Source organism: Varanus komodoensis, unplaced genomic scaffold (genome assembly GCF_004798865.1).
Source record: "Varanus komodoensis strain SLA01 unplaced genomic scaffold, ASM479886v1 scaffold26, whole genome shotgun sequence".
NCBI classification, from domain to species: domain Eukaryota; kingdom Metazoa; phylum Chordata; class Lepidosauria; order Squamata; family Varanidae; genus Varanus; species Varanus komodoensis.
In genome coordinates this window covers 1,535,435-1,561,955 of record NW_025335684.1, presented here as the reverse complement: position 1 = coordinate 1,561,955, position 26,521 = coordinate 1,535,435, and the positions used below count along the sequence as shown (strand labels likewise).

Genomic DNA, 26,521 nt, shown 5'->3' with positions numbered 1-26,521 from the left:
CCGAGGGCCACTGCAGTCCGAGGCCTCGGGGGTCCGCAGGCCGGGGCGACCGGAACAGAAGTTGCGGGATGCTGCGGAGAGGCGTGTGGCCGGAGCTTTGGTCCATCCAAGGCACGTCCTCTGCCATGGGGCTCTGCCCGTTTGTTGTGCTGGACTTCCTGCATCGTGGCCCCACTGGGTTTCCTGGATGTGGGAAGCGCCGCAGGCCCGGCGTTTGTGGAGAAGGTGGCGACGTGGGGCTTTGGCCCGGGGGAAACGTCTGGTGAGCCACGCGCAATTTGCCGGCTGCTCAGCACACCGGCTCTGACCAGCTCTCCCCTCTTCCCCTCGAAAAGCCTTTGACAAGATCGGTGGCTACCGCAACCTGGAAGAGGCGTACCTGAAGGCCGTTCCCGCTAAGGCCATCCCCAGCGCCGCGTGCCACCTGCCCCGGCCGGATGCGATGCACCTGTTCCGGGACCCCGTCTCCGGAGACCTGCCTTGGACTGGCATGACCGCCGGGCTCTCGGTCCTGGCCACGTGGTACTGGTGCACGGACCAGGTAAGCCCAGGCTTCAGCTTCCTCTTTCCCTGGCGGGCCGAGGCTCCACCGCGGCGCCCTGGGCCTCCGGACCACGGCCTCTCTGGAACACCCTCGCGCGACGCCTCCCGCGGACTCACTGGTCCTTGCGGCCGGCGGCCCCGGGGTGCCTCCGTTTGGGGTCGGGCCACTGGCCGGCTTTGCTCTTGAGGTGCTTGGACTGGGACAGTTTGGAGAGCGGGATGCCCAGCGGCGTCCTCAGTTCTTCCGGCGCCCTCTGGCCTTCTTGGAACTGGGGCAGCACATGGCCAGGGGCTCTCGGGGGGCCGCCTCCCTGGGGGAAGGGGCCGGGCTGCGAGTTCTTGCCGGAGCCAAAGGCTTTGCTCGGCCAGCCGGGCTGGCGGCCTGGGCCCGGGCAGGGAGCTTTCGGCCTGGATCCATCCCGCGGGGGCTTGCTGAGTTCCGGGGCTTTCCCCTGCTGGGGACCGCTCCTGCCTCTTCCCATGGACACCTGCACCCGGGCTCCGTAGCAGAAGATCTGTGGTCCCTGGGTGTGAAGCACAAGGCAAAGACACGTCAGTCAGCGCGGAGGGCCGCTTGGGGGCCAGCTGCTCGCCCGCGGCCCCCACCCCCCGCGGCCCACCCCCCGCGAGCACGGCCTGGCGACCGGAAAGCCCAAAGCACGGCTCCCAGCCCCGCGAGGGTCGCCATTCAGGGTGCGCCGAGGGGAGTCGACAGAGGAGGCGGGCCCGGGAAGCAGGGCTTCCTTCGGCTCCCTCGGGCAACGGCTTGCCCGGAGCCAGGAAGTCACGGAAGAGGTGGTTTTAAGGCAGCCCTCCCGTACGATTTTCAGGAGGGGGGGCAGCAAAGGAGGAAGCACCGAGCTGGGGAGGGGGGGAGATTTTATTCTTTTGGTTAACTGAAGGAAAGCGGGCAGCAATGGCGAGTGGCCCCGTCCCTCCAGCACCATCTTTATTTGGGAGCAAAAGACCCCCCCCCATCTCAGCCTTCTGCCCAGACTCGTGGGGAGGGGTCCCTTTTAGTCATGCCCGTTGGACTCTCTGGGACATGCACGATTTTAGGAGCAGCCACGCTCAGCCGAGCAGCCATTGGATGAACGACCAGGGCCCCCACCCCGCTGTGCGCCCCACGGAGACCTATGGGTCTCCCGGGTGGGGCTGAGAGGCCCCGAGGACTCTGCAGAAAGCCCCGAGTGCAGGAAGAGGGCAGCACGGCTGAGGAAGGTGGGCGTCCATGCCTTGGCCCGGCCCGAGGAGGGGCCTTCGCTCTCCTGCTAGAACCTCCGCGCTTGGGGAGGAGGGCAGGCGCATCCGAGCAACCGAGCAACATCGCAAATATTTGAGCAGCACAGCAGAACGGCCAGGGCACACCACGCCTGCTCAACAAACAGCACCCGAGGCAAAAGACTCGGAGAGGCCCGGATCACTGCGGGGGAAGCCCTTCATCGTCTTGCTCCTCAAGCCCCCGACCAGCCGGGAATGGAGCTGCGGCACGACCCCTGGCACGAGGGAGGGTGCCCGTCCCCCGTGGAGGGGGGAGCCCAGAAAGCTGACTCAACCTAAGGCACAGGGCAGGTGGGCGGGGGGTGGGGGCCATTCCAGTGTCCTCTGGAGTTCCCGCTTCTGATTAAAGGACGCAAGCTGCCAGCTCTCTTGGTTACGGAGCAATGCACATTACTGCACTCTGCCCGGCTGCCTGCACGTGGCCAGTAATCACAGCTCACTCGTTTCCCCACGGATCCTGCAGCCCCACTGGTAGAGGGGTCGCCCAAGCCCAAGTTTGCAGGATCGACCGCCTTTCTCACGAGAAGCTCAGCGCCTGCCGGCCGGGGCCATGCGCAAAAGAGTGGCTCAGAAAGGTGCGCACAGCAGGTGCTTTCGCAAGCCGAGGTGCCGCAGGCGCGTGCTCAGCCTGGGAATCCGCTTTCGCGGGCCTACAGGCAGGGAAGTGTTTCTGTGTTAAGCTGCTGGAGTCGGAAATTCCTGCTGGTCGGCTCGCTCGCCCTCGCCCACCTTCTGACCGACGGGGCCCTGTGGCCGGCTGGGGAGCCCAGTTCCCCCGGGCTGAGCCCCAGTTCCCCCGGGCTGAGCCCCCGTTCCCCCTGGTTCTTTACAGGAAGTGCAGAGCTGCTTAAGCAGAGCTCTGGTACTGGACCGGACCAGGGGCATCCGGTCCAACATCCCGTTCACACAAGCCAACCAGATGCCTGGAGAAGGCCACAAGCAGGACAAGTGTTGCCCCTCTTGCCCATGTGCCCCAGCACCTGGGGCGCCTGGCCACCCCGCCTCTGACGCTGGAGGGGGCAGGCAGCCCTCCAGACCCACAGCCGTGGCTGCCTCCCCTGTGAATTTGCCCAGTCCCCCGTTAAATGGGTCCAACTGGGTGAGCATCGCACGTGACTGGACCGCTCGGCTTTTTCCGTGCATTCGTCCACTGCCGCGCTGAAGCCCCTTGGAGGCGCATCATGCTAACGAAGTAGCATCGCTTGCAGACAAACCCATGTTCAGAAGGAACTGCTGGGAAGCTTGAGCGGGGCCGCTTTTTCCGTTGGGTCTGCAGGGGGGCAGCTGCTGGAATCGCCCCTCCCGGCTCCAAGAGGCCCTGCTTTGCACCAGACGTGCTGGACGGCAGGTCCCACCACTCTCCGGAGCTGGAATGAGGGCGGCCGTGGGGGTCACCTCTGCAGGCTGCCAGGTTGGGGAAGGCGGGCAGTCCTGGGGGGCGGGACGGGCGGGGAGAGGCAGTTCCTCAGCGCTGCGTGTCGTGCGATCCCTGAAGACACACGCCTGTGGCATGAAGGCGCCCGGGCGGGTTGGCCTTTGAGTGCGCTGAGCTGAATCACTCCGTGCAACTGAGTCACCCGCCGCCGGGAATGCCAGCCTTCCCTCCCTGCATTTCCCCCGGTTATCGGGGGCACGGAAGGTGGCTGGAAGAGGCAGGAGGCCCTGGCTTAGTTTTCCTCTTCCGTGCAATGGGGGCAATTGTGTAATTGCACCAGCTTAAGAAACACCCTTTGGAGGGGACAGGAGCCCCTGATGGTGGATTCCCAAACGGGTCCAAGATCTTGGTGCCGGTAAGGGGGACAAAACGCCCGGAAAAGGAGGGCACTTGTTTCTCCCGGCCTGTTCCAGGCGGACCAGGAATGGTGAAAGCAGGCAGAGAATCAGCTCTCATTCTGCTTGCTCACCAGACTGACCCAGTACTGGGCAGTCTGTCCCGCCCTGCAACTTTCTGGAGTTATTTTTTGTCGGGTTTCCCCCTTCCAGTTCTGAGCTTGGGGCTACGCATTGCTGCATCAGCTGCGCTCGGCCTGAGGCGCCGGTGCTGAACAGCTGACCCTTCACCTCCCCCCTGCCTTCGCTGTGCTCAAAACCGCCTCCCTAGTGCCTTGTCTGGCCATCTGCATGGGAGGAATCCTATCCTACGGACTGCGGGGAGGAAAACCGGGGAGCTAGTTTGGTGTGGTGGTTGGGAGCGCGGGGTGCGGACGTCCCCTCAACGGTTGCACATACACTTGTCTCAAGGCTTCTCTGCCACGGCCCGGGAAGGCAGAGCCCTGTTATTAAGCCCATATGGCAGATGGGAGGACTGAGGCTGAGGGACAGCGGCTGGCCTCCCGAGGGGTCCAGTAGATTGCCAGAGGCCCAGCACGGAAGGGCGGGAGAAGGTGACCTGTTTTGCCCCCCGAGACGGCTTTGGCCCAGTATTTGTGGTCTGTGTTTTTATGAACTGCTGGGAACTTCCCAGAGTATCAGTTTTTGAACAATATAGAGAAGAGGAAGGAGCAGAGGAAAGCAAGCGAGCAGGCAAGTTGAGACACAAGGCAAACCATGCAAGTTGGGACACAAGGCGAATCATGAGATCCCTTTTCTATAAATGGAAGGAGTTAAGATTTGAAGGTGGATCGTTTTCACTGCTTGTTTATTCGACTGAGCCGGAGCTCTTTCGTAAGGTCCTTTTCCTTTCCCATTAGGCAAATGGGGAAGAGGCATTTGTGGGTAGATGGGGTTGGATGGCACCGCTTCCTCTTGCTTGGGAACTTGGAAAGGGGGAGGTGTGGGGCCCAGCTGGCTTGCAAAAACGCAGGGGCGGGAGGTTCCCAGATCCCGGCACACGCAGCTGCCTCAAGGATCACCTTTTTCAAGGACCCAATTCCCCTGGATGCAGTTTTGGGGACTGCGTGTTTGTTTTTAGAAACACACCGGCAGCCTTGTGGTTGTTCCGGCTGAGGCCCTCCTTTGGCGCCTTCCCTGAAAAAAGCCTCGAGGCAGCTCACAAAGCAAAACTAAAGCGACACCAGGGCGACACCAGCGGTCCAGCAGCATCATCCAGTGGCCACGGAACAACTAAATGACCAGCGGAAAGTGCAGGCAATTCAACAGACCCATCGACAGGGGAAAGGCCTAACCTGGAGCTGAAAAGAACCACAGTATTGGTCCCGAGGAGAGCTTTCCACAGTCGGGGCCGTCCCCAACACGGCCCCCTGCCTCGCTGCCCTTCTCCAAACACCCCACAGAGGAGGCCTCAGAGTCGACCAGAGGGCACGGGTGGGTCCTCCCAGCAGGGGCCTGTGGTCCCCAGTTGTGTAGAGCTTTGCGAGTTAAAACCGGGACCTTGCATTAACGCATCTTCCTCTTTTGCGCTATATAATTATCCAGGCTATAAGTGGGCGCTGGGACAAGGTAAACTGGAGCTAATTGGGGGCACCCGTGCCTCACTGGTGCTCCCTTGCTTTTTGGCTCTGCACAGGTCATCGTCCAGCGGTCTCTCTCTGCCAAGGACCTCAACCACGCCAAGGCAGCCTCCATCCTGGCCGGCTACCTAAAAATGTTGCCCATGGCCATCATCATCATGCCGGGCATGATAAGCCGGATCCTGTACCCAGGTAAGGCGCCATTAACCCTCCTTAATCAGTGGCCAACTCGTGGGCCAAGGTGTTCAGCCTCATTACTGTCTCGTAGCGACTGGCGTTGCGTTTTGTGGCCGGGCGAGTCCCGAGGGCGCTGGCTCCATCGAGCCGCCCAGCACACCTGGATTCACAAGTGCAAATTCAGGCTCGGTTTATTCCACTAGGGATGAGGGGAAGACACGGTGGTCCTGCACATCAGGGTTTGTGCCCTGGGGCGACAGAGCCGGGTCGGGCCGGCCGGTTCGTTCCCGACCCGAAACAAAACGCGTCTGCACAGGGTGGCGTGTGAGTCGGTCTGAATCCACAGCTCTGCGAAGCGTCTCGCAAGCATGACAAAAACCAGCTTGACCCAGGCAACTGGGACATGCCAGCGCATCAGACGCTGCCCCGCCGGGACTTCAAAGGTGCTGGCTTGCCTAGTTTGCAAAACCCGGCTGGCTCCCGGGCAGGGCTGGGCGAGCTGGGACTGGGCACACTGGGACCAGTGAAGACTGCTTTCATCTGGAGCGGCGCGTCATTACGTCGCCTCCACCCTGCTCTGCGGGCCTCTTAAAAAAGGAAGTCCACTCCCGATCGCAAGCCAGTGGAAAAGGACACTGGACTCCCCCCGCCCCCGCCGCAAGCCGTGGCGTCAGAGGGTTCGGGTTCGTTTATTCATGGGCCAGCTCACTGCTGTATAAAACTGGCTAACGATCCCACAGAAGCGGGAATGGTCCCTGCCTGCATCTCGGGCCCTAAACAGATCAGGATAAAATTTTGCTGGCATCCCAGGTGAAATAATTTCAGTATGAAGGTTTTGCACTTCCGTCTCCTATGCACTTGAACTGGATTTCAGAATCCCGGGTTTAATTCAGGTTTCACACGTGTTCATCGTGCTGAAAAAGGGGTGTGAAAATAGAGTTGCAAAACGGAACACACACGCATCCCGATGGAGCGTGTCAGGGATCGCTAGAGGGAGATGCCTCGATCACGTTCCACTCCAGAGGAAGCCCTGGATTTCACACCCTTCCTTCCTTTCTGGCACAGTTCGGTTGCTCCCCAAAGCTGGAGCTGAACTGCTGCTAAAAGGCATGAGGATCTAAGCAGAAATTTGATCATACTAAGTGCACGTTTAGCCTGCTCTATTAATGAAGAATGGGAGGGGAGCCATGCAGGGAGGATCAGGTTAGGGTCACGGCGTGGAAGGAGGGGGGGTCGCTGTTAAATTTGGAGCTGGACACCCTTGCTGTTGGGCGGCAGTTGCTTGGGCACACCTTCTTATTGCCGCAAGTCAGTTGGTCGGCCCAGCCGGGGTGGAAAGGCTGCTTGGTTTGCCTTCCCACCATCAGGACAGGACGATGTCAGAGAGCCGCACAGTCCTTCCCGTGTTGAGGTTTTGGCTTTTACGATTGCTGCTCTTGCATTTATGTTCTGCCTGTTGCCAGTGCTGGGACGCCAGGCAGCCCACAGCACGAGAGACCAGTGCAACGACAACATCATCTGAGATACACAAGGGTTACCAATGCGATCGCGCCACGCTGCCTCTGCCGTCCGGCGTGGCCACGTGGCCAGACCTTCCCGTTTCTGAGGCTCCTACTTGGAGAGGCGTCGTGGGGCGCCCTGCAGGGAAGGGGGTGCCGTGGTTGGCGGGCAAGCTGCACCTCGCGTTTGCAAGGCGGGCAAAGCCGCGCTTGTGCTTTCTTGGCAACGGGGCCTCTGTGCCGGCACCACGGCGACTCGGTGGCCGTTTCTGAGATCTCTTGGCCTGGCCTGGGCTGCCCCTCAAGCACGGGGGACTCGGGGCTGGGCAAGGTGCTGCGAAATCAAGGGAAGCAGCGGGGGGGGGGGGGCAGATGCAGGCAGCGTGCGGAGCTCATTTCCCGACCGTCGGAGCTCAGAGGGAAAGAGGAGGCGCGAAGTGACAGGCAGTTGCCAGTGAAAGGTGTGATGTCAACACAGAGGCTGGCAGGAGGATCGGCCTTCGGTGCAATGAAATGAAACCATTATAATGAAATCATTATACCCTCCCACCATCCCCTATCACAAGGCCGGAGAAGTTAAAAGCGGGGGCTTAGTCTCGGCTCCTTTGGTGCCAGTGGAGAGAGACGGGCGGGCAGCGCCAAGCATCGTAATTGCTCTTGTGCCACTGGAGTCCCCCTCCGCCTTGGCTCTCGCGGCTGCTCTGTGCCAGCGTCCCCAGCTCAGTGCCTGTCTGTGTGTTGGGCCGTGTGCTCCGCAGGGACAGTGGTGGGATTCTCGCCCATCGGGGACATTTCAGGCTGGAAAAGGCCTGCTTCTGCCATCCCGCGAGAATCCCTTCCCCAGCCCGGTTTCTCCCTCCCTCTTGGCGTTCCATTTATGTCTCTGCGACCCACACCGGTTAAAGGGGTCCAGAAGGAGAAGGCGGACCGGCATAAGCCCCCCTTTTTACAAGCAGCAGCAAAACCCCGGGCCAACCCAGCAGGGCCCTTTCACACACACCCCCCCCCGGTCCCTTTGCACTGCACCGGTTTCCATCCATACACCGCGTGCGGAAGGAAGATTTTGCACCTTGCGGAGCAACTAGGAGTCCACAGAAATGCCTCCTCTGGACAGGAGCAGTCCAGCAGCGTCCCCTCGGAGCAAGGAGACCTGCCCCACGGTGGAAGATAGGCTTCCCGTGGCGGCTGCGCTCCCGGCAGCGGTCAAGCCCCCGGCCCCCTCCGCGCCCGTTCACAACGCAGCCAGACCCTTTGCAAGCGAGAGCACGTCCCCCCGGCCCTTTGGTGGGCCAGCCGGATCATCCTACCTGTGGAGCATTGCTCGGACAGGTAATGTAGCCGTCGGGGAAAGCATGCGGGTTGCGGCCCCTTCCCAGAACGCACCTAATCTCCTCCACACTGTCGCTTCCGCGCCGCTGGCTGGCCTCCTCCAGGCTGAGCAGGGCCTGGGGGCTCCCCAGCGGGCTCGTGAAGGAGCCCCGGCTGACGTGGGGCTCGCTCAGCTTCCTCTGCATGGGCGGCCGGGGCGGGGGGCTGGGCACCCCCCCGTTGGGGAGGAAGTCCAGGCTGGTCCTCCGCAGCGGCCCCGAGGGACCCCTCACCTCGAAGTACTCGTCCGAGATGGAGGAGGCGTCGGAAGGGCGGGGGCTGCAGCCCTGGGTGCCGGGCAAGCTCTCGTGGTCGCTCAGGCTCGCGTAGTCCTCCTCCTCTCCCTCCTCAGCCTCGCCCTCCGGCAGGCCGTTCACTGCCCCCCGGGACACGGCCCCCTGCCGGCTCAGTGTGCCGCGGCGACCCGCCTCCGGGCTCTGGGCCGCCCCTTCGTCATGCCCCGGGCTCGTGCCGCCGGTCCCCTCCTGGGCCTGCGCGGCTGCTGCAGCGAGCGAGTCCGTCACATCGGCAGCCTGTGGGTCGGGCGCTGGGGCAGCGCTGACCGCCCGGTCAGGAGGCGCAGCGTCCAGCGGTGGCTGCGGGTGCCGACTGCCGTCCGTGGTGGCTGATGGTTCTCCGCCCGCCGTTTTCCCGTGCGCCTTCTCCCTGGGGCTGGCAGCAGCGTCCGGGGAGGCTTCCTGGCTCTGTGCTGCCGGAGAGGGGGTGCCCGGCTGGTGGGGACCCGCGGGGGCCGGCTGCCTGCCCTGGGGACCTGTCCTGGCCTCCGGGGCTTTCTGGGCGTGCTTGCGCCGGGCATGTGCGTTGGCAACGTCACACACCTTGATGCGGTTCATCTGCGACAGCTGGATGTTCTTGATCTTGGGGTCGATGATGTTGATGTAGCCCAGCACCTCGCTCCCGGGTTCCGGGTCGGGCTCGACCCACGTGGGCAGGTAGTCGAACATGTTGGCCCTCTCCAGGTTCTGCAGCCCGGGGTGGACCGGGGGGGCCCTCTCCAGGAGGGCGCTGGGCCTCTCGGACACCCGGCCCTCCGGGATCGCCATGCCCCTGGCCTCGGACTGCTGCTCCTGGGCGGGCTTCCTGAGGCTGCTTGGCTCGCTGCCGCTGATCTGGTCGGCGCTCTTGGCCTTGACGAGGGCGTACTTGGGGTTGACGATCTTCTTGGCGTCGGCGTGGCTCGTGCTCAAGGGCAGGACCGTGGGCAGGACCACCGGCTCCGGCTCCGGCTCCTTGTCCATGGGAATGGACCTCAGGCTGACCCCCCGGGACAGGAGGTACAGCTCCTGGAACTGCTTGTCGAAGGCCTCCACGACTTGGCCCGAGAGGACCGAAATGGCGTTCCGGTCCGTTCTTGCGGCGGACCACGTGAAGCTGGGCGGGAACAAACCAGGAATCATTTGGGGTGGGGGATCTCCGGCGGCCCCCGCTGCCCCTCCCCGCCGGCCTGGCTGCCGCTTCGGCACGAGGCGTCCACAGGCCTCTCCGGCTGGTCCTGGACGGGGACCCCGCTCCCCCTCGGGCTGCCTCGCGGATATTGGGGAACTCTAAACCACGCCCTTCTCTACCTCCCCCTTCTGCTTCTCTGCCCCCTCAGCCGCCCTTCCCCAACGCAGCGCCTCGCAGACCCCTTTGGACGGCAGTTCCCATCCTCCCCACGGGCTGCCGTCCAAAGGAGCTGCGGGGCGCCTGTCTGGGGACGGCCACTCCGGCTCCGAGAAGGAAGGACGGTCTGCTCGGGGCGCGCCGGGAGCGTTGCAGTCGCTCTGCATTCTTCCGAGTGGGGGGGTCCCTTCACCTCCCGGGGCCAGCGCTGGGGAGGCCACGTACCTGTACGACCCAATCATCGCTTTGTCGCCGTCCACGAACATGAACTTCTGGGCCAAAGCGCCCTTGAACCGTGTGGCCGAGCGGGTGAGGAACTCGGTCCCGCCTGTCGTGCGGACGCGGAGGTTCTGCAAAGCGAAAGCAGGCAGGTGACACGAATGGCACTCGTTATTGAAACAACTTCAACAACCCGACCAAAGAGAAAGAAAGCTCGGGAACAGTCGGCTGCGAGAGCGGCTGTCAGAACAGGCCTCGAGTGCCTTGCCGACGGCTACAGATCAGATCTCTGGCAGGGATGAAGAGAGCGAGTGCCTGATTTTCCCGTCCTGCCTGTCTTAGATGCTTCCCAAACAGCTTTCTTCACTTCTAAATAGCCGCTTTCATGTGCGCTGCCTCGATTTGAGGAAGCCGGCGGATTTATGGGTTGTAAATACACCGCTGCGCCGAGCGGGAACACGGCATTTCGCAGCCGTCGACACTGGCTCGAGGGGAAGCGGTGTCGCCGTGAATTAAAATGCTGGAAAATGGGGACGCATGGCTCGGTCGTCATTTTTTAATTGCTTGTGTTCCAGACACACGTTTCATTCTGGCCCCCTTCCCGTCCCTCGCCTGTCTTCTTGCTGAAAGTGGCATTTGGATCTAAAGCCGTTGCCCAGAATGTTACGTCTTTTCCTTGTTCCTGTGAAAACAAACCAACCGTATCTGCACTACAGAATCATTGCCATGAGCCAGCAAGTGTTGCTTTTTAAAAGAGAGTCGGATCGGTCAGGAAAAGAAGTGGGGATGCGGCTGAAGCTACAATCCTAAGCAGGGTTACGTGGGAGTAAGCCCTGCTGAACACGGGGCTGCTTACTTCTGAGTAACACACATGGCATTCGCTGTTAGTGCAAGCTGATGTAAAGGCAAGCTGTCCATGGGGAAATAAGCAACCATGACTTGGGCCTCCCTTGTGCTGCTTTCGGCCACGGCGCGAGACGCTTTCGAAAGGGGATCGAGACAGATGACGGGGCCACTTGGAGGTATATTATAATACGCATGACGTGCCATGGTGACCGAGACTGCATTGCAAAATCTGCGACTCTCCTGCACGCAGGGAAGGAAGATCATCCGTGTAGGCAAAGGGGCAGGTCTTGGAAACCTCCCTTTCTCTTTTTTCCAACTCTGCCTGTTTTTCTGTAACCCCTAAACCCTCAGCATTGTCTGCAGAACCATCTAAGGCGGACGCTCTGCTAGCGAACGGGCTGGGCAGGGTTCTGTAGGCGGCTGTGATGGCTTCGGCTTTGTCTGGCTGCATTTTTCTCCTGCGTGATGCAAACAAAGCGGAGAGAGCGGCTTCCGTCAGGACTGGTGACGTCCGCCACCTCCGTCCCGTGCCAGATGCCACCCGGCTGAGGCACCCGTGCTCGAGAGCGGCCGGCCTGGCCGTGCGACCTTGCGGGGTCACCGGGAGAGCCCGCTTCAGCCCACGGCTCTGCCTGGGCCCTGACCCCAATCAAGAGCACACAGGAGCTTTGGAGGCCTTCTCCAGGTAACACACTGCCTACCAGAGCAACCCCCGACAGCAACAACAACACAACCAGCCGTTGCAGCAGCAAAGTCCAGCTTGCGTCCTTGCGCAGCTGACTTGGTTGGCCGAGAGCTGTTTGCTTGATCTGCCAATAGGAGGCCAAGCAGACACGAAAACACCCCCAGAGCGGCCCTTGCTTCTGCAGGGGCTGAATCATTTGGCAAACACTCTCCCTGATAGCTGAGCTCCCTGATAGGGCTTCCCGAGCGGGCACGCCGTGGGCCTGTGCGCCTGCTTGTTGGAGCCTGCCGAGTGGCAGCGCCGTGACGCGAGGCCGCGTCTGCATCCTTTGCACGGGAACTCGGGTGAAGCGAGCGCAGCACCGTGAGCAAAGGTTCTCTCCGGTGCGGAGTCTGGTTTTCTGCCTCGGGGAAACCCACGGCTGGGACCGCGAGAGGCGGGAGCCCTCTCCGGCAACCGTGGGGGCTGCACCCTGAAGGGCGGCCTGAATTCTTCCACGGGAAATAAAGTGGGACTCAGAGGCGGGCAGCTTTGGGTGGTGGGGTTGCGTCGAACCAAGGGAGGCTGAGGATTTTGCCCGATTCATCTTGGGCTTGCCAACATTTTGACGTTCCGTCTTATTTGGAAGGGAAGGACTTGGGAGTAGAAAAAGCATTGGCTGTTGGAGAACCGGAGGCGGACAAATTTGTCCATCTGGGCCCAGGGCTTGGAGTGCTTTCTGGGGAAAGGTCTGGCTGTGGATCCCGCCATGTTCAGCCATCTCTGTGCTGGCTCAGGCTCCCCACTTGAGAAAGTGTCTCTTTCTCAACAGATACTCAAGCATCAGGGTCTCTCCATCCCGGGAGTAGCTGCACCTGTTGATTTTGGCTGGTGCACATGGGTGAGAATTTTATCTCATTTTGGTTCTGATATGCATTCACCAAAATGTGCAGGTTTCTTCTTATCTGAGAGTGAGAGAATTTCAAATTTAAGATGAAGCCAGTGTGGGGGAAATGGAAGTTGGCAAGTTTGTCCAGAGACGCCGAGGGCTTAGCTGGGACCCCCGTGAATGAGCTGTGCTTGCGCTCCTCGGCTTTAACATTTGGAGGGCAGGCGTGTGCCCAGAATGGCCGGGCCTCTTCATTCCTGCCCGTGCAGGCAGCGCTCGAGAAGAACTCTGCACGTGTCTGCATAAACAGGATGGAAGCAACCTGTGATCCAAAGAGAAAAAATCTAGAATATGGGCAAGAGCTAGCCCGACAGACTTGCCCACTCTGTCTTGCAGCCAATCACAGCCTGGAGAGGCAGTGGTGGCCAGAGGTTCGGCCAGCTGGTTTTCTCCCCATGAACGAGGCTCTTAAAGACAAAGCGCCCTGCCTGTGTTCAAGGGAAACTCCTACTTCTCCAGAACAGCTGGGTGAACGGACAGGTTTTGCAAAACAGTGGGCTTCCGTTGACCTCCTGGGATGAAGGATCCTCCCATTGCTGGGCCCCTTCCCGGGAGCCAACCGGATTTAATTATTTCCTAGGAAAGGTGTAACGTTTCTGGTTTCCTGAGAAATGCAGTTTTGGACTCTGGGCAGGGTTTGTGTGGAGAACACCTCTTTCCTGCAGCCCAGGTCCGTGCTCGAGTTGTACTTTAACCCTGGATGATAAACATGATACTTGGTGGCCTTACAAATGAAACCGCGTGAACGCTTTCGGCTCTGGCACCACAAGCACGTGATGTGCAAGCGGGCAAAGCAACAGGGGGCCGCGTTCCGCATGTCTGTGCGCCGTGACTGTGGCCACACACCACTGAGCTTTTGACAGAGCGGAGGCACGGCCAGCGACAGGGGACAGGGGCTGGGAAGAGGAGCTTCGGGCCGAAATCTCTCCCGGCTCAAAAATCCCTCGGTCGGCTCATCAGCGGGTGCTTCAGCGCAAAGGGCTCCTTTCTCTGACAAGGAGGCACTGGCTGTGTCTGGATGAGGTTTCCCTGTCTCCGTCGTCACACCTTTTTCATGAGACTTTGCGGGATGCCGACGCGACATTGTGCCGTTCAACATGTAGCCCTACTATCTTTTCCTATCACTTGTGCGATCTGTCTTGGCGTGACTCACACACTTCTGAGCGTCTCTCCACATTCATGAGGCCTAGAAACTTGTGTCGGTGTTTTGTTTGAAAATGAAAGTCAAGCATTTCTGGAAACTGAATTTAGTACGACACACTGCAGGTTTCCTGTGTGCATCTGGCATACACACAGCCCTTCCACCTACCTGCCAGGGCTGTTGCTGGGAATGGACATGAAACCCCTAAATACATTTATAATAAATATGTATTCCTTCGGAGCATCTGGGAAGAGCTAGCACTGGGGGGGCTCCGCACAGAACCCAGAACTTTTCCGGATGGACACACAGGGATGGAGAGTTCTGCCCTCTTGTGCGAAGGGCACGGCATCTGGGAAAGGCTCTTTCTCCTGCCCGCGACCGGCTTGCCTGGAAGCAGGTCTCTCTGCTTCCTTCCCTGGCTCGCCAGCACTGCAACGGGGCGACCGCTCGGCATGGGGCTCGTGTTACCTTGAGGTGGCCAGCATGCATCTGCACTCGCTCGCACATCTGGAGGAAGTATTTCAGGTTGGACTCGTCCACGATGATGTAGATGGCCACCTTGCGCTTGAAGCCGGCCTCCAGGAGGTCCTTGAAGATGTCCACATCGGTGAACATGTCCATGACCACGGCCACCACCTGGGGGACGCGGGGAGAACAGAGGGAGGCGTTAGGGGAGGGCGATGACGTGGCGCAGGCAGGCTGGGCCCCCCCTCCACCTGGCAGCGGGTGCTTTCTGGAGGTGAGCAGGGCAACAGGCAGAAGGGACAGGCGCTAAGCATCAACGCTGGCAAGGTATAGCCCTTCCGGTCCGGGACGAAGGGCTTGGTGGCCTTTCAGAACAGAGGCAAAGCAGGACTCCGGCCGGGAAACCGCCGGCCGACGGGCACGTGGGGGAAACGGGGCGAGACTGGCCGCCTGCAGACGCTCGGAGGGCCGTTCTGCGTCCACCTGCGGGATGCATGCCCGGCGTGTCCCAGGGCCCGGAAGCGGCGGGCACCGGGCCTCCTGAGACGCCCTCAGCCCGTCGCCTACTCAAGGGGCCCTTCGCAGCTGGGCGAGGCGGAAGCCGCTCTGACCTGCTGGAACCGAGCCCCTGCCACGTGGGAAAAGGCCGCCTTTCTGCGGGGCTCGGGCAAGTCTGCCGCTTTTGTGCATAGCCTGTTTCAGTAGAGCTCTTTTCTCCTCCGTCTTTTTCCCCTCCCCAAATACATCTTGGCGTGAATATCCGTGGCTGGCGAGACGGCTGGGACTACGTAAGCTCGCCGCATGCAAGCACACGCTCGGGCAGGGCATGTGGCGACAGCCCTCGCTTCTGTGGGATATTGAGAGGCAAAGGCAGCGCCCCGCAAAGCCCTCCCAGGTGGAGGGTGTCATTTTTCCGCCTTCCTGCTCCCAGCTGGCCCGGCTGGCCGGCCACCAGCAGGCTCTCCGAAGCTCCCAAACGGGCCATGGGCTGGCGCAGTCATTCCCCCCTGGCATTTGGTAGTCAAAGGTACACTGCCCTTGAATATGGAGGTTCCATTTGGCCACCATGGCTAGGAATAGCACTGCTCGGCATGCTGGGAATTGTAGTCACCCAGACCTGGAGGACACCTGGTGGGGGGATACTGCTGTGGAGGATGTGATTCTTTCTAGCCAGACAACCCTGTGAAACAGGCTGGTCAGAAAGAGGCTGATGGCCACCCAGCGGGTATCGTGTCCACCTCGGGGCTTGGACCTGGGTCTGCCCCTTTTCCAAGCAGCATAGCGTAATGGTTAGCGCACCAGACTGGGGACCTGGGAGAGTCGGGTTCAGCCCCTTCCTCTCCGCCCAACCTACCTCACAGGCGTGTTGTTGTGAGGGTAAAGGGGAGTCAAAGAGGGGCATGCAAGCCCCCTTGGGTTGCCGGCAAGAGGTAAAAACCTGCACTATAAAAGCAACATAATTCTATCATCCGTCTTTAGAAATGAATTCTGACGCGTGACGATTCTTCCTCTTTCTCAAATCATTTTTGCTCATGGTTCCTGCAAAGGGGGGCTGGCCTCGTACGACGGCAGCATGACTTCCCTTTCTTGCCGTCGGACTTGAAATGCGGCGGCAGTTTTCTGGGGCACAGAAGAAAGCTGCCCACTCCCGTCCTTCTGCCCCCGCCTGCATGATCTTCCCTTGAGAATGGACCTCACTGAGGTCCGCGGGCTTTCCCAGCGCTTAACGCGGGAGGGATCCACCGCGCGATCCGCCGCCCTGCTCTCTCCATGGTTTGTTTGTTTGTTTGTTTTTAAGTAAGCCCAGCGAACACGCAGACTCTCATTCCAAGGATCACAGACGGGCTGTGCGCAAACCGGCAATTAAGGGAGCATCGCTTCCTCTCCGTGGGAGGCAGTGATGAAGCCGCATGACCTACATTGGACGGGTTGGGAAACCGAGGCACTCCACGGAGCCGAAGGGCTTTGTGCGCGATCGGGCCGAGCCGCTCGACACCGATCTCACGACTGGCCGCCTTTCCTGCCTTTGAAGCCGAGCAATTTTCTGCCTGGCTCATGTCACCACCATCCTTAAGCCGTTTATTATTAACAGTAATCATGTTCTGTTGCGCAACCCGACTTGGGCCACCGGGCGCTGTTTGGGCCACCGCGCCTCCAGAAGGCGACTGTGAGGCTGCGGAGGGTGCCAGAAGGGGCGAGCGAGCGAGCGGGCCAGAGGCTGGCACACCGTGGCATGAGCGGAGGGCCGTGGCAGGCATGTCAACGCGTGTGCCTCGCGTGGAAAGCGCGGCTCGGGAGAAGCTTTCCTCGCTCGTGTGGTGCCGTGCATCAAGGGGCTGGCGGGAGACGACGGCTGCTGGTTAGCCCCAGGGGGCAGATCACAGGCAGTATGCCCACGTCTCCCACCTGCTGGGGAGCATGGGCGGCGGGGTGCTGCGGAACGGCCTGTGGACCTCTCAGCCGGGGCACTGGCTGGCCTCGGCGGAGACAGAACGCTGGGCCAGAGGGCCTTTGCTGCCACCCAGCCCAGCTCTTCCTGGGGGATATTTATTCATCCACCCTCTCCTGAGAAGAATGTAAAGCGCCGGGTCTGAAAGCCACATTTCTGTGGGTCGAAACCCCACTGTTACCAGGAGTCTGCCTGTTTCTGGCTCTCCCCAAAGCCGGAGCCCTCCTGGCCGTTGGTGGACTGGCTTGTGTGTTGCTTCCCGGGCCCAGACCACCGAGGTGGGGAGAAGGGGGTGCTCCCAGCTCTCCGCCTGGCCAGCACGCGAGAGGGGGCCATGAGGAGGAGGAGGAGCAGCAGCAGCAGCAGCCGCACTCTCAAAAACCTGGGCTGCTGTAGGGACACAACCACACTCATGCCGCAGCCTTGGTGAAAGGCTGCAGCGCGAGGTTGCAGCGCAGGAGACGACTGGAGAGGGCCTCGCCGTCGTCAGCAAGGCTGAAAGGGCTGAACCAACCCAGTTAGATCAACAGGACCGTGCTTCTGCTGCTCAGGCTGCCTTGTTCGTGTGGAGGCCCCGGCTTCTGGTGGCTTGGGAGACAGCGGCGCTTGCCTCTGTGCCGTCCGTCTGGTTTTGAGTCAGGGTCTTAGCCAGGTTGCTTCTAGCACTCTTCTGGCTAATGTGGGGAAGGTCCACAGGGCTGGGAGTGATGCATTTTGGGGGGAAGGCGTCCATAACCCACCGATGTTCAGTCCAGGGCAAACAGATTAGGGCAAACATTACGAAACGCCCACAAGTCTGCCTTGATCGGTTTCCAAGGGAACCACACCTGGTTCTTTCATCGCTTGGAGAATTGGCACCACACCAACAGCAGACCTGGATCGCCAGGATCCGAGCGAGGGCCGGATTCTTTGCTGTCACGTTGTTTATCTGGGGTTAGTTAAAGCCCAAGTTCAGAAAAATTCTCAAAGCAGCTTACGGTGAGAAAGCAACTAAAAGAGATTTTGCTTGCACTAAAACTCACCAGAACAACAGATTTACTTACATAAATGCATCAACAGCAGCCAAAACAAATTTGCCATTAAAACTGGACATTAGTTACAAAATTACTTCCAGAGGGAAAAGGTGGGTTTGGCACCTGCCTGAAAATGGGGGAAATAGTCTGTTTCATCCTTTTGACTAGAATATCCCACAAACTCAGGGGGCCGCCACCAAGAAGGTGGGTGGTGGTCATGGGGACCTGCCTGTTTGGACAACAGCTAAGGACGGCTTGTATTCCACCATGCCTGTTTTCCTCTTGAATAGCAAAATAAGACTGCCTATTTCCCACGATCAAATATCATTTCTTCCAGCTGAAGCTTGCCTGCCTCTGGTACAGATTCTAGGCCCCTTTCCTGAGCTTTTCTTCCCTGAACACAAAACACTGGCTGGGTATTCAGAATATGCCGTCGGGCGACATTTCTGGATGGATTAGATGTTTAGAAACAAGAGGGCCATAATACGGTTAAAGTTTAGATTCCTTCCAGGTCCTTTATGAAAGACTTGGAGGAAGGAAGAAGAATCAACAATTATTCCCAATTTCTTTTTAAAACCAGTTCAGGAGAGAGACTGAGCATTAAATTGCCTCCCTTCCCACCATTTTAGAAGCCTTTTGTCTGCTGTGCATCCAGGAACACAGGGTTAGATCCCATGTTCTGCCCCTGTTCCCCAGCAACTGCGGAATTTGGGCATAATACCTTTACCCTGGACATAGCAGAGGGCCATGAGGACTAGCATCCTCTGATAGCTGCCTGCTCCATTAATTCCCCCAGTGCCCTCTGAAAGCCACTGTTGTCAGGATAAACTTGGAGAGGAGTCACCTGTGCCAGCTTGGCCTTCTCAGAGCAAACAGCCAGACACCAATCCGTCAACAGCTAATGGGTCATGGGTGGTGCCAGGTTCGAGGGAACAGCAAACTCTGTGCGTGTGCCGGGGAGGGCTGGAGGCGGGCAGGCTGTAATAAACAGAGCCGGGAAACTTCCTTCCGGAGCCGGTCAAGTATAGGATCGGGGTTTAGGTGGATCCAGGGGCTGGTTCTGTACGGGGCAGCGTCACAGGGTCGGTTCACAAGCAGCCCTGCCTGTGTCGGTGCGCGGCCAGAGCTTCCCTGAGGCACCAGCTCCTTTCTCCAAACGGGGCTCCGGCAGGTCTCTGCACCCCGCCGTGGCGATCTGCGCCACGCAATCCTTCTGCGGGGTGACCGGGTCGGAGATGAGGCGTGTTCTGCACTAAAGGGTGACCTCAGCGGAGGACTTTGCCCTCACACGTGTGGCTTGTGCTTTCTGGAGCGCTCTGGCTCCGTGCTGTCGCTTCCGGAGCAGGACCACATGGGCTGCGAGTCACAGGAGGTTTCCCCGCTCCTGTTTCTAGCTGGATGCCAAAACAGGCATAAATGGACTCCCTTTTGTCGGAAACGGGGAGGTCTAATTTCCGTTGGAACAAGATCTAACCTAACAAAAGCTGCGTGCTTGCCCTCTGTCTCATCCTCTCTTGTGCACACAAAAGGTGCATTCAGACAATTTGCTGCGCAACTTCCCTGCCCCGTTTTGTGGAATTTGATGGGGGTTCCAGCCCGGCAGCACCGTTTTTCACTTCTAAACCTCTCTTGCTTTCCCATTGCTGCTTCTGTCTGTTTTCTTGCCACAGCAAATAAAAGTGTGGGTTTTTAAAACCCTCCAAGGAGGAGAAGACAAGAGATGCACAGAGGATGTTCCAGCTGGGCCTTGTGCTACCAAGCCAAACATGCGATCTCACCATAGTTTTCTAACAGACTTACTGAAGTAAGAAAAAGAAGACGCATTAGCCAAGCGGTACATCGCGGGTTTTTCTTCTCAGTGGTTCAGCTATGAGTCGAACATTTATCTTGTGAGGTGAAGCAGGGGAAATGGAAGGTGAGGAGGCAGGATAGGAAAAGTTCTGGAAAAATAAGATCCTTCAAATGCTCAGGAAGTTGCCCGAAGTGACTTTTGCTAGGCCTGAGAGCCGTGCCACTGAGGCAGGTGCGTGCGCGCAAACCTGCTTTCAAAGTGCTGTGAGCAAGCGAAGGAACGGGGCTGGTGTGGGCCCCGTCCTTCGCAGTGGCACCTGTCTGCCCAGATCCCTTTCCTGGCTCGTGCCAAGCTGTCCAATTCCCAAATTACCTTCCTGTTAGCACCTTTTTATGACAGGCACCTGTGCTTGGTGCAAAGCACCGTTGGTGCTGAAAGCTGGGGGCTTGAAGGAGCTGTTTAACGCGCCTGGGTTTGGACCCCACCTCCACCTTGCACGCCGTCTTTCGGGCAGCCTACCTATCCTTTGCCATGCCTTCCGTGGTAGCCATTTTGTGGCGGTGCCCACGACAGCTTTGCACATTTTCAGCTGCCTCTATTCCTAGTAGCCCCAGCCGGCACATGCATAAGATGCGCAGAGCATGCAAAAATTATCTGACTTCTTGACTACCGGGGATGTGTCTAAGACAGTGTTAGTAGCACCTGCGCCATGTTTGAAGCCAGTTATAACTCTGAAGCATGTGCAGAGGGCATGTTCTTGAGCTGTCCTAAGGTCTCCCAAGAGTCAGGCAGTGAACAAAGCCCTTTCCGGGTTCCACATCCTGGGGCACGAAGCTGCCAGCCCAGGTAGCAGATGGCTAATCAGTGAAGCTGGAAAAAGGGCACAATCACAGCTGGGTGAGACAGGGAAGCCCATCTGGCACTCGGCCAGCTAGCCTTGGACCCGGGAAGCACGCGTGCCCTTTCAGAATCTCTGGGGAACTTCCACCTCATCTAGAAAGCAGGAAATTTGCACCGCCTCTCTAAGAAACAGAGCAAGAGGAATGTGCTTGTGTCTAAAGGTTGCTCAGCAAAACAAATGAGTGTCTTTCTGCTTAACAGCAACATGAATAACCTGTATTATTTATTCATTTACCTTAAATTAGTCACACTATTCACTTTAGTATTTTCATCCTAATTTGTAACTTGCCTTTTCAATGCTTCACTTTTTCTTTCTTTCTTTTTTGCTTGCCAAGTAATAGTAATTTTAAACGGTTCACGTATCCGGCAACAATCGAATCACATTTTGGACACTTGCATAGTACATTTTCTATTTCTAATTGTGTTTATGAATCTCTGGGACTTACGCTTTGCTTTGAGCTGGGCTGCATGGTTGGTTCGAAAAGAATAAGAATAAATTAAGAGCATTTGGAGAGAAGAAGTCAAGACAGAAGCCAGTGCAGGCTGGGTCACTGGAGTATTGGGTGGCATCGCTCATTTGCATTCCCGAATTTAATGAGGGCAGGAAGTCATTAGCAGATGAGTGGGTATGTCTTCTTGCAGATGTGAGTGACATTTGCCGATACATGTATGTATATTAAAGAGACTGTGGACAAACACAAGAGAGGAAGGACCTAGGAGCTTGACTGGCCGCGACCAAGAGGCATGCGGGAGCTCAGGTGCTGTGGGGCTCCTGCAAAGTCTTGGCACCTGGCCGAGCTCCTGGAAGATTTCACCGGATGCAGCCGAAATCTGGCATGACTTTGGCCATGTCCAGTGTTCTCGCAAGACCCCTGGAGGGGGCGGAAGGAATCGGGGGTCATATTCGGGCTGGGGTGGCAAAGCGGGAGAATGTGCCCTACTGCCTCGTGCCGGCACCAGCCCTGACGCCCGCGCTCCGTCGAGGCCAGCATCCTCCTTCCCGTAGCAACCGAGATCTCTCCGCAGCCCGGACCCGAGGTCGAGGGTTCCCTCTTGCCACGGCTCCTGGCAACTGATAAGCAGGGACAGCCTCCCCCTGAACTTTTCACGCCCAGACTGTTTCCGCGACTCATGAGTCCTGGAGAATCCTTCACGTCTGGAGATGCCCACGTTGCTGGGGACGCTCGGCTCGGCATGCCGCCCGTGCGACTCTTCTGCATTTGTTCTCCGTGAGGCCATCGCACGCGTGTGCGCTCACGCCCCTGCTCTGCTCTGCTCTCTCGCCTGGCCTCTGGCCCCGCTGGCCTGCGAGGGGCGCACACTGCTGGACCCCAAGAGGCTTCGAGGGGTATGGCAGACGCTGCCAGAGGCGTTCTGTAGGAGGCACCAGTTCTGGGCAGGAAGAGGCCTGGATCTTCTGGCCACAGGGAGAAGGAAGCGAGCGCACCCTGGACCAAGTGGAGGATGGGAACAGTTGCTGATGCCGAGAGGATGGCAAGCGAGGCGTTCTGGACAGCCCGAGTCACGTGGCTCGGAACAAGCTGCTCTGGAGGGTGCAGGATTCCCCCCACCCCACTACCCGTTCGGGGTCTTTAGTTCAGGCAGAGAGTACAAGATGCCCACTCCTTTCCTGCCCTGTGAAGCTGCGAACTCCTGGAAAGGTCTGTCGGCCCCGTCGTGCAGGCTTGCCCTCTGGCGCTCACTTCGGAAGGCGAGGCCTTCCCGGAGATCTGCCGGCTTCCACGCACGATGCCCGCCCTGCCAGCGAAGCCGAAGCTCCTGGCCGAGTCACGCCCGGAGCAGGCGAGGTATCCGGGGCCGGACAGTCGCCCCTTTTCAGACGGCAAATCGCGGCTGATGGAGCCTTCCCGTGCGGTCTCCTGCTTTGGGGGTCCTGAGCAAGACTGCCTCGCGGGCGCCCTGACTTGCCAGTCACTTGCTCTCGCCCCGGGCCACCGGCTCACCGTGCCGCCTCTCGCTTGCTCGGCAGGCCGAGGGCAAAAGGCCGGGGCGTCTGTGGCTTGCTGGCTCTTGGCCTTCCTGCCAGAACCTTGGGCTCCCCTCCTGTGTTCCCTTCGGCGGCCTGGGCCAGCGCGAGAGGCCGGCGAGCCAGCAGGCCACCCAGGGAAGAGGAGGAGCAAGCCCAGGGCGTGCTGTGTGGGACCTGGGAAGACACCCAGCCTGCCCGCCTGCGACGCAGGCCCTGAAGCCCGCCATCCTTTCAGCAGGACAAAACAAGCAGGTCATCCGGAGCAGATCTAATCACGGGCCATTGGCACTTCCTGGAAAGATGATAATCTAGGGCAACCGTTTGAACTCTCCGGTCAGATCACGGGAACGGCTTTGAGGCTGGGCCAGAGGACCATCTAATTCTTCCGTCTGGTTTAGTTAGCTGTAGTTGAAGGCTCAAAGCGGGGCCCACGAATCTCTCCAGAGCTTCTGCACGGACTGGGCCAGAAGCCTTCCCGGGCCAGCGCCCACTGATGGCCCGCAAGGGAGAAGATGGTCCTTGCCGTGCGAGGACCGGATGTGACGCCGGAAAGGGACACCCTGCATGCCACATGCCCATCACGAATGCTGGCAGCCCGCAGCTGGGAGGCCTCATTTTCCACCCCTGCACTCGTCTATCATGCTGAATTCGATATAATAATATTAATTACATCCTAGCCTGTCTCGCCCCTTGCCGTTTATTTCCTCACGGCCCGGGAGGACGGGCAGCCGAGGGTCCAAAGTGGCTCTTTCGAAAGAGGTGATCTGCGCGGCCGGGCGATGCAGCACCAGCCACCCGCGTCGGGCTGCCGATGATTCAGGAGAGGCGGGCGGCTTCTGGTCTCAAGTTCCCCCTTTTAATCCCGGGTGAAACTGTTTGCTGTGGGGGAGGCGGCAGCGGCTGGGACTGAAGGGAGCTTTGAAAGCACCTTATCAGCGAAACCTCGGCCCTGGAAGGCTCCCTGCAGTTGCCGTCTGGATCGAAATGGTTGTTTACGGTTTATGTAGGGTTTTAATGAGCAGCCTTTGGCTTGTTCCTTCTTGCAACGGCCCGTGAAGTAGGTCAGAATTACTCCCATTTCACAGATGGGAAAGCGAGATTGCCAGTCGCCTGCGGCTGCTGAACCACACCGACTCTTTCTGGCGGTACACAAGGGCGGGAAGGACTCCCGGGAGCAAAATGCCGCCCTTCCTCCTGTGCTTTGGCCCGGTTTTATACAGTTGGCGTTTCTGTTCCACGCTCTTTTCAGCCACGGTGGCAGGCAGAGCCGCTCCCGCTCCAGAGAACAAATAAAAATAGATGGGCGGCTTACACGTAACCAGTGTTTAAGCTTGGAAGCTGCTCTGTGGGCAGAGGGTTCTGGCTGGGAGTGTGCAAATGCTAGTGGAGGAGAAAGTGTTGCTGAGCATGCGCAGAGTGTCTCTTGCCACCACGTAACGGCTCACCCTTGGAGTGATGGGGCGCAGGTTCCCCAGGCGGAAGCTGCCCCTCTCCGGTGAATGGGAACCCCGAAGGATGACTCGGGGAAAGGGGTGCTGCCTCCGTGCCCCCCCGGGGCTTCTTGGGCCCAGGTGCCAATTCCTCTGCTGACGGGACAGCCAGGGTGGAAACGCCCGCCTGCCCCAAGCAAAGCTGGGGCGAACCTGCTCCCTGCACAGCAGCTCCTTCGACTCGCCGGCCCGGGTCATCAGCGGCCCAGAGGGCCACCAAAAAGTTCACGAGCCGTTCCTGAGAACAAGCCCGGCAGCCTTTGACCAACGGCCCCTGCCCGCCGTCCCTCCCTGACTCCCCCACCCGGGGGATCGGATCAGTGCCCTCGCTGGCACCGAGGAGGGGATCGGCGATAAACAGACGCACACGCTCACCAAGGAGCCGAGCTCCACGGAGGCTGGTGGTGCGCGAGGCGCTTCCGCTGGGCAAGGGGTCCTCTACCTCCCGCACAGACCCACGCGGACACTGCGGCACCGCGGCCCTCTCTCACCTTCTGTGCCTGGAAGATCATCTTGCGGACGACCTCCTTGATGTGGGGCTGGTAGTCGATGGGGGGCTGCATGTAGACCGTGGCCCGCGTCACTCCCCGGTAGGCGACGGTCTCGGGCCAGCCTAGGTCCAGTTGTGGAATGGAGCGATCGGACCTCTCCGGCCAGTAGTCGGAGGACGGCACGGGGCCCGGCTCACTGCCGGGGCTGTTGAGGTCCAGGGGCCCGTCTCCACGCGGGATGAACTCTGAGCCAGGGTCGTACGTCTCCAGGGAATCCAAGACCTTTTGGAGCTCCAGCCCCGAAAGGAAGTCCCGGATGTTCTCCTTTTTGAGGACCTCGTAGAAGGCTTCCGGGCCCCTCGAGACCAGGGCTTCCAAAGCCAACCTCTGTCCTTCGCTGTAGAAAAACTCTGGCTTGGACTCGCTCGACCGCCAGTTGACATGGTTGTCGTCCAGACACTGCACCTGAGAAAAAGCCATGCTTCGCGTCTAAAAAAAAAGTGTGTCCACCAATAATAAATACCAGAATAACGTTATTTAAAGAAATAATTTAGCGTTTAACCCTGAGTGCGACAAGCAGCCGCTAAAAGTCTCGCTCCTCGTAGCTTTTCTGCAATTCGTTCCAAACTATTCCCTCTTTTTAAAAGAAGATAAGGTTCCCCGACTCCTTCCGACGATGAGTTCAGTCTCTTGCGTTCCTTTGTCACCTCATCTCAGTGAAGCCCGAAGCCTGGATGGGCTGCAGAAGCTCCCGGCTCTCCTGCTGTGCCCAAACCCTCGGAAAGGAGCAAGAGCAGACCTGCGGCCTGCGGGCGTGCCAAGTTTTAGGCGAGCTGAAGCCGGCTTCCCTCGCCCGGTTCCCACTCGCTAGTCGTCACGCGGCCGGTTTTCTCCGCCTCCACGTCTTCCTTTCCAGCTCCCCCGAGGAGCACCGAGAGGAGAATGTCCCGACGCGCGCCGGAAGGGAGTCGCGAGCGGCGGCCGGGGGCAGGCGATCGGCGCCGCGCTCTTGCTCAGCGCCCCTCGCGGGGGCTCCGCGGCGGCTCGGGGGCCCCAGGGCCGGGCGGCCGCCCCGATTCTGCCTCGGCTCTCTGCGCCCCGCGCGCCCTCCCGATCCTCCTCGGCTCTCTGCGCCCCGCGCTCCCTGCGCAGCTCGCCGGGCATCCGGGCGCGGGGAGGCTTCCGCCGGCAGCCGGCGCGCAGCAGCCCGAAATGGGCTCGGCGGAGGGAGGGCGGGGAGAAAAGGGGCGAGGAGCCGGCCGAGCCGGGCCGCGCGGCTCGCTCCTCCTCGCCCCACCTGCGGTCACATGCCGGCCTGCCCGGGGCGGCCCCGCGCGGGCAGGAAGCTGACTCACGGCGCGCGCGGCGCGGGGCCGGGGCCGGGGCGCCTCCGGAGGGGGGCGCGCCCGCGGGGGGCTCGTTCGCTGCGCGTCAAGCCCGCCCGCTGTGCGCAATGGCCTTTGCGCGGCGGCGCAACCCGCACGGGGCGCCCCCCACACCCCCCCATTCCTGTCGGAGGAATGGGCGCCGCCGAGGGCGGATTTCCGTGGACCGGCTGCAGATCCCAGAGCACGTCCTCCTTTTCCGGACTCGTGCCTGCCGTTTTCAAAGCACGTTGTTTTTGCAGGCGGGTGGTGTGTGAATGTGCATTTGTGCAAGTGTGTGCGCACCGATGCGTACTTGCGCACACGGGATGCAATTCTCCTCGGCCCATTAAGAAATCTGACTCCGTCGGCGACTGTACAGGGGATGAAAAGGGGGACATTTGGGCCCGGGGTGCATGGAGCTGGGGGTGGTGGCTCCAGGTTTTGGGGTGCTCCTTCCCTTGGGGCGCAGCCTTCGCACCCGCTGCTCTGGCTCCACTCCCTGCTCGCCGCGGCTGCCATTTGCTTGCCTGGGAGCAAATCCACCACGCTGCTCCTCCTTTCCACCACCACCCTTGTCTGGCCCAGAGCACGTGGCAGGCGAGCCGGGGGGCTGGAGAAGCAACCCCCAGGGGCCCTGGCCAGTGGGCCCCGCTGGGTTGTGGGTCCCCGGTGGGTGCCCAGCTGCACCTGCCTTTCGCACTCACCTGGGAGCCCGTGACGGGCCGCGAGAAGAGGTGCCACAGCACGGGAGGGAGGCAGGGACGTGGCTTGGGCCGCTCCCGTCAGTCCCCATCCCACGTGCGGGTTGCCGGCCTCAGGGGTGAACGTGAGCTTTGGGGGCCAG

The 26,521-nt window shown here is 59.9% G+C and overlaps 2 protein-coding genes across 8 annotated transcripts in view; one reads left to right on the top strand and one right to left on the bottom strand.

Annotated features, from left to right (window-relative positions):
• Positions 1–26,521, top strand: part of LOC123024924 (phosphoribosyl pyrophosphate synthase-associated protein 2) — a 71,133-nt gene that overhangs the window by 31,996 nt on the left and 12,616 nt on the right. For all 6 annotated transcript variants that reach the window (XM_044433159.1, XM_044433161.1, XM_044433158.1 and 3 more), the window contains 2 exons: positions 336–541; positions 5,291–5,426. In XM_044433159.1, the coding sequence (XP_044289094.1) occupies positions 336–541; positions 5,291–5,426 (342 nt within the window). The remainder of the gene's footprint in view (positions 1–335; positions 542–5,290; positions 5,427–26,521) is intronic.
• FAM83G (family with sequence similarity 83 member G) lies at positions 531–25,459 on the bottom strand. Of its 2 annotated transcripts, XM_044433157.1 has the most exons (6): positions 24,311–25,459; positions 14,189–14,356; positions 10,127–10,251; positions 8,218–9,670; positions 633–1,067; positions 531–599 (listed from the first exon to the last, which is right to left on the bottom strand). In XM_044433157.1, exons 1-5 carry the CDS (start codon positions 24,788–24,790, stop codon positions 657–659), a joined length of 2,637 nt encoding a protein of 878 aa, XP_044289092.1. In that variant the 5' UTR covers positions 24,791–25,459; the 3' UTR covers positions 531–599; positions 633–656. The 2 variants fall into 2 exon arrangements, with proteins under 2 accessions (XP_044289092.1, XP_044289091.1); XM_044433156.1 differs by having other exon boundaries at positions 555–1,067.

What these genes read in the sequence shown, in the direction of transcription:
- FAM83G (XM_044433157.1), bottom strand. Translation starts at nt 24,790, where the DNA reads ATGGCTTTTTCTCAGGTGCAGTGTCTGGACGACAACCATGTCAACTGG. An exon ending in TGATCTTCCAGGCACAGAAG is followed by an intron (nt 14,357 to 24,310) that starts GTGAGAGAGGGC and finishes CGCGTCCCCCAG; the next exon opens with GTGGTGGCCGTGGTCATGGA. An exon ending in TGCATGCTGGCCACCTCAAG is followed by an intron (nt 10,252 to 14,188) that starts GTAACACGAGCC and finishes TTCGCTTTGCAG; the next exon opens with AACCTCCGCGTCCGCACGAC.